The 5,295-nt window shown below is 38.0% G+C and overlaps 1 protein-coding gene and 1 long non-coding RNA gene across 3 annotated transcripts in view; one reads left to right on the top strand and one right to left on the bottom strand.

Moving 5' to 3' along the window:
- The window catches only part of LOC112143876 (phosphatidylinositol 4-phosphate 5-kinase type-1 alpha), a 14,920-nt gene extending 11,574 nt beyond the window's left edge, over positions 1 to 3,346 (bottom strand). Inside the window, exon 1 of one of the 2 annotated variants that reach the window (XM_024268105.2) lies at positions 3,229 to 3,346. In XM_024268105.2, coding sequence (XP_024123873.1) covers positions 3,229 to 3,233 — 5 coding nt within the window. In that variant the 5' untranslated portion in view covers positions 3,234 to 3,346. The remainder of the gene's footprint in view (positions 1 to 3,228) is intronic. The other variant, XM_024268106.2, reaches the window with a different exon arrangement.
- On the top strand, positions 3,340 to 4,569 carry LOC112143877. The gene is made up of 3 exons (XR_002918811.1): positions 3,340 to 3,478; positions 3,972 to 4,163; positions 4,232 to 4,569. It is a non-coding gene; the product is annotated as an uncharacterized LOC112143877 (long non-coding RNA).
- The last annotated feature ends 726 nt before the right edge of the window (positions 4,570 to 5,295 follow it).

Consider the following 5,295-nt stretch of genomic DNA (forward strand, 5'->3'; position numbering starts at 1 on the left):
ACAAAACAAACACAAAAAAAAAACGCCAAATACATTCAACTAAAAGGGTTATTGAATATACCAGAAAAACATTTAGAAAACACAAAAATTGCACATATAATAAAGTATGTGAACCCTCAATTTCTGTACTAAATAGACACATTATGGGTTATTTATTTTTTTTATTTTTTTATGTCAATCACATTACAACGATGGAGAAAAACATCTCCTGCTTAAATCACACCAAAATATGTTTTCATGTTTTCATTGAACACAATTGTGTGTCCAATTTATTTGTATTTTAAAATTGATTTCCCACGGGGTGACAAAGGGGACTCCTCACTACACATTCTACACTTTTCTAAGACAGAAATGAACATTTTCACACAGATCTCTTTTGTTTAAACTCTCAAAGTTTAAAGCATCAAAGAAAATAAGTCCAGTATTGGAATAAAAAAATAACCCAATTGGATTTAAGATGCATGTAACGTTGGCAAGCTGCACCCGCCGTGTCTGTAAAAGACTGCACAGAAAAGATTTATAAACCGCAATGTAGCGCTGAAAAAAAATCCCACTAAACAGTGAGGCAGCGAGAGGTGAACTGCGATGTAGCGAGGGAAAACTATAGTAGTGAGAATGCTCTCCTAAAGTTTGGTACTTCAGGGTGGAATGGCAATGAGTGAGACATAGACAGACACCACTTCGTAGCATAAAAGATGTCACATCACTTAATATCTTAAAATCATGTCCTGGTCACCAATGAGCTCAAAGCCTGCTCCCACTCCAAAAAGGATCAGCTCAGAAGTCATGACTGAATCGAAACTGAGAATTGAAAGAAAAGAGGGAGAGACGAGAAGTTGAAAATTAATTTTTTTTTTTTTTTTATTCAAGTTAAACATTTGAAATCCACTTCTAAGCGTGGCATGTAACGGATCGTGTCACGATTTAGATCCATACAGATCACAGATTATCCATGGATCTTTAAGATGAGGCTAATTTAAGCCAACACACTACTTGTTATCCTGTAGTTTTTAATGAAGATTTACTTATTTACATTGTATTTGAATCTACCCTTTTCCCCCTTGTTTTACAGAGGGATGACATCTCAGAAGAGGCTCTGGTACATGGACTCTTTGGGATCTTTGTCATTCAACACACTGGTGCAGACCCAAGTGATGACCTGGAGACTGGATGAATGATCTAAAAAGTGTAAGCCTTGTAGTATCCGTGTTGTTTGGGCTCCTGTATCCTTTAGATCTGAGCTACCCACCACAGTTGAAACGGTTGTACAAATCCTGTAACAAAACCTTGCTTAAGTAATGCTTGACTATTCTCAGTACAGGATTTTTTCTCCATTACCATTTACATTTGAAAATTGGTCAGTTTTAGCACTTTAAATGTGTTGTGCAGATGATAAAAATGTACTATTTTGCAGGTTTTTGATATTTGTGATTGTAAAAGTTGGGACTTTTTGAAACCCAGAATAAGCTAGTAGCTATAAAAAATGTCAATTTTGCATTTCTGCACATTTTCATATTTCTTTTCTTCTCTTGTGGTCTAATGAGTGTTGAAATGGCTTTAGTCAGAGAAACATATCAGGACTTGATTTTATTTTTTATAAGTTAATATTAATATTTGGATGTCCTTCAGTCATATGACTAGATTATGACTTTGCTGTTGTGACCTTTGCATTCAACTGCCTGTGACAGTTTTGAAAAAATAAATTTTGAACATGTCATCATTGTCTTTTCTCCTTTATTTTAATTTGTCTTTAACATCTAACTTTTACATAATAATTATTCTGTGGTTAAACATAAATATAATATTGAAAGAATTTACACATGATTTAAACCTGTTGCCTGAACAATAATCAATTATGTTGGATGGAATTTTTTTGATTGTGTAAATCTAATCAAATTTACAACTATTCCATTAACATTAAATAATTATGTTGTCCTAATTAGATAATGTTACAATTAACATAACTAAATCTTTGCTTAATTAAATTTCATTCACTGAACATTAATGTATTAAGTTGAACAAACAAAGCTACTTTTTGTTCCATCAACGCTATTTAATTGCGTGGAAATTCTTTCCATTTTTTTTACACGGAAACACTTGTTTTTTTTCCAGGTAAAGCATCGGAACCAGGACAGTTTAACCGCTTATTCCGCCATTTTGGCGACCCCTCTAAAATATTTGGCTGGCCTTGTCATTAGTTGTTCCAGTTTTTAAAATGTGCTCTTACATTTAAATGTAAACTTGTGTGGTTCATAGCACGTGACGCAGCTTACTCTCCCAATGGTGGGCTTTGGAACCTTCTGTTTGGAGGGTGTAATTTAAAAAATAATCATTTAAAAAAATAATAATCAGATCGTAGATGGAGGCTATTCAATAGTCCAACTGAAAATATCATGAAAAAGGAACTAGTGTTGAAGGTACTGGCTGGAGGACGCCCACGTCTGACTGGCTCCAATGGGTGCCATTGTGCTGATGACACCCATTGGCCCACCTCATTCAATGACGTCTGATTGAACCACGTCATCGAATGGGCACAGTCGGTCTGGGTAACATGTCAACCAGTCTGGGCCCTACCGGGGAGCACAGACCTTGCCAGCCCTTCACCTTATTACCGTACTCCCCAGCACGGGAGTCCAGTACCACTAGTTCTATGTTAGTGCAATTGTTGGCGAGCGGTATATAAACCCCACCATACGAACATACTTGTTAACTAATGGTTTTAAGCTTTAGATAAAAGTGCGTTTTAGACAAATTTGGAATCCGTACTTTATGTTTGTTACTTGTAAATAAAAATAAGAATGACTTTAAAGGGTTTTTTTTCTTAAAAAAAATACATTTTGAGCCGCAGTGCATGCTGGGAAAAATTCCGGCAACCTGGTGATCTTCAGTTTGCCTTGCTCCGCAACTACTTTTATTCAAAAAGTTGTGAAAACCAACCTTACTTTGTAAAGTTTATTTCTGAATATTTTTTTCTGATCTTTTGTGATCGCCATGGTGGGAAAAACGAGAATGTTGGTCTGTAGCAAACTCCGACATTGTTGGAGTTAGCTAGCTAACTCCTTTAAATATTCGTGGCCGCTAGCTTGCTAGCTAGCCGACATCTTTGAGCTGGAATTTCCGCCGCTAACTCCAAGTAAGCCGCCTGTATCAAAGACAAGGCTCAGACCCAGACTGTCATCATCTAAAGATGACATAGCCATAACTGTTGAAAATACAGCGGTCTCCTACCGCATTTTGTGGTTGTAAATAGTGATGTGACGTTGGCTGTGTCCAAATTCGGGTTCCGCATCCTCCTGAGGCCGTGGTCTTCGCGATGTCCGATGGCCGGGTCCTTCGTTAGCGGGTAGACCGGATGTTAAGTGCAGTGAATTTGGACGGTCTAGCCTTGTGTTTTTTTTTAATATAACTTTATTGAACAAACAAAACAAGCCGCCGGCACTTGTTGGTATTTTTCCGGCGGAGACAAAATGATCTGCAGGTACTGTGTACAAACGCTTAAAAAACATCTACAAGCTCTTTTACATATTAGCGTTAGCTAGTTTAATTGAAATATTTATTTAGCAACACTATTACAGGTTGTAAAATACACAAATACTGAATTTGTGGGTTATTCAAGTTTTGTTTATTTCACAGGTTATTGCAGTAAATGTAACTTCGTAAAGTACCTACACTTTTCTGAGAATAAAAAACATGTACCAAATAACTACAATGGGTTTTTATTTTATTAATCATACTACAATAGTGTTAAATGTTAATTTTATCTTCAGACTTTTGTTGCAGAAATTATTTTTTTATTTATTTTAAAATTTGATTTGAAATCTGTAAAAGTAGTATTTAATTATTCTCAATACTGAGAACATTATTCACATGTTCACATACATGTAATTATGTTTTATAGTTTAATAAAAAAATACTTAAAACCACATATTTTTTAATATAAATGTATTTCTTATGTATTTCTTTTTAACTAGACTAGACCCCTGTAATGCAGAATCAATCAGTCTCCCAATCCTGGAGCTGTTTGTCCAGCAGTGAAGACCTATGACCAGACTTCAGAGTAAACAGGAACTCTCCTGCGGTCTTTCTGAGCCTCCTTGATCAGGATCAGTGACATCAGCATCCTCCTGCAAGTGCTGGAGGTGCATCACACTTCTGTACCTCATGTAAGTGAACACACTGCAGTTTTTCAATACTCTTTGGAATATATTTAATTTAAACATATATATTGCAGGTTGTCACAGCTTGTGCCATCCTCCACAACATCTGCCTCTGTGCTGACGACACCGAGGCCCCAGAGGAAGATGTGGAGGTGATGATGAGGAGGAAGCTGGTTTGGAGGTCACCGGCGGTGCTCTCTGGCAAGACCAACTACCAGCTGAGGTTTGGACAGCACTTGTCGCTGCGCTGTGACGTCACCGGCCGACAAACTCAGGACGCAGAACCCGAATTTGGACCATAGACTGTAAAAACAATGGACAGAGCGAGCACTGAGGTCCCCCATTGTAAATGCATTACTTCCTCTCCTCGCAAAAGTAGGCCGCCGCTTTCACCGTCAATTCCTGAAACGGATACCGCCATTTGCAAACAATCTTCAGCGATTGGTCTGAGTCATAGCTGAGTCATTGAATCTACAGGAAGTACTGTCGCCAATCAGGAGTGAGTTTATTGCAACCGTCCACCTCTTTCCACGCCTCTACCACGAGACCGCGGATGTACTTTAATAACGGCGGCACGGGAGAATTGTACAAGTCATTGTTGAAGCCTTTGAGGGAGAACCATTCCAACATTTGATTCTGTCAGCGGTCCTTTGGGATTTACTTACATTTATTCCTTTTTGTCGAGATAAAAGGAACATTTGGGTGACGCCGCTGGAGAAATGCGCGTGTCCCTATCGCGCGCGCCGCAGCTTTTCAGTTGTCATTCGCGGCCAGGTTATAGTCTGAACAGATGCACGTGAGAAGCGCGTTCAGCGGTATTTAAAATAAATAACCATCCTAACAAGAGAACAGCTGGATCTTTTTTCTGTTTGAAGATACGACCAGGTCCAAGTTTGTCTCGCGGTCCTCAGACGTCTGCGTGTAATTCAGGCTGAAGCTGGAAAATTCCGGCGAAGCTTAAACTTTGGTTGGTGATTTTATGCGCATATATCCATCAAAACAGTGAAATAAAGAAAAACGAACGTTAAACAAAGAAAAAAGTCCAAAGCTCATAACCTCAGAATGAAATCTATTTCTACAGAGTAAATCCTCATCTAAAAATGTTGACAGCATGCGCCTCTTGTTGTTTTAAACTGCT

The sequence above is a fragment of the Oryzias melastigma genome, linkage group LG16 (genome assembly GCF_002922805.2).
Source record: "Oryzias melastigma strain HK-1 linkage group LG16, ASM292280v2, whole genome shotgun sequence".
Taxonomy (NCBI): Eukaryota; Metazoa; Chordata; class Actinopteri; order Beloniformes; family Adrianichthyidae; genus Oryzias; species Oryzias melastigma.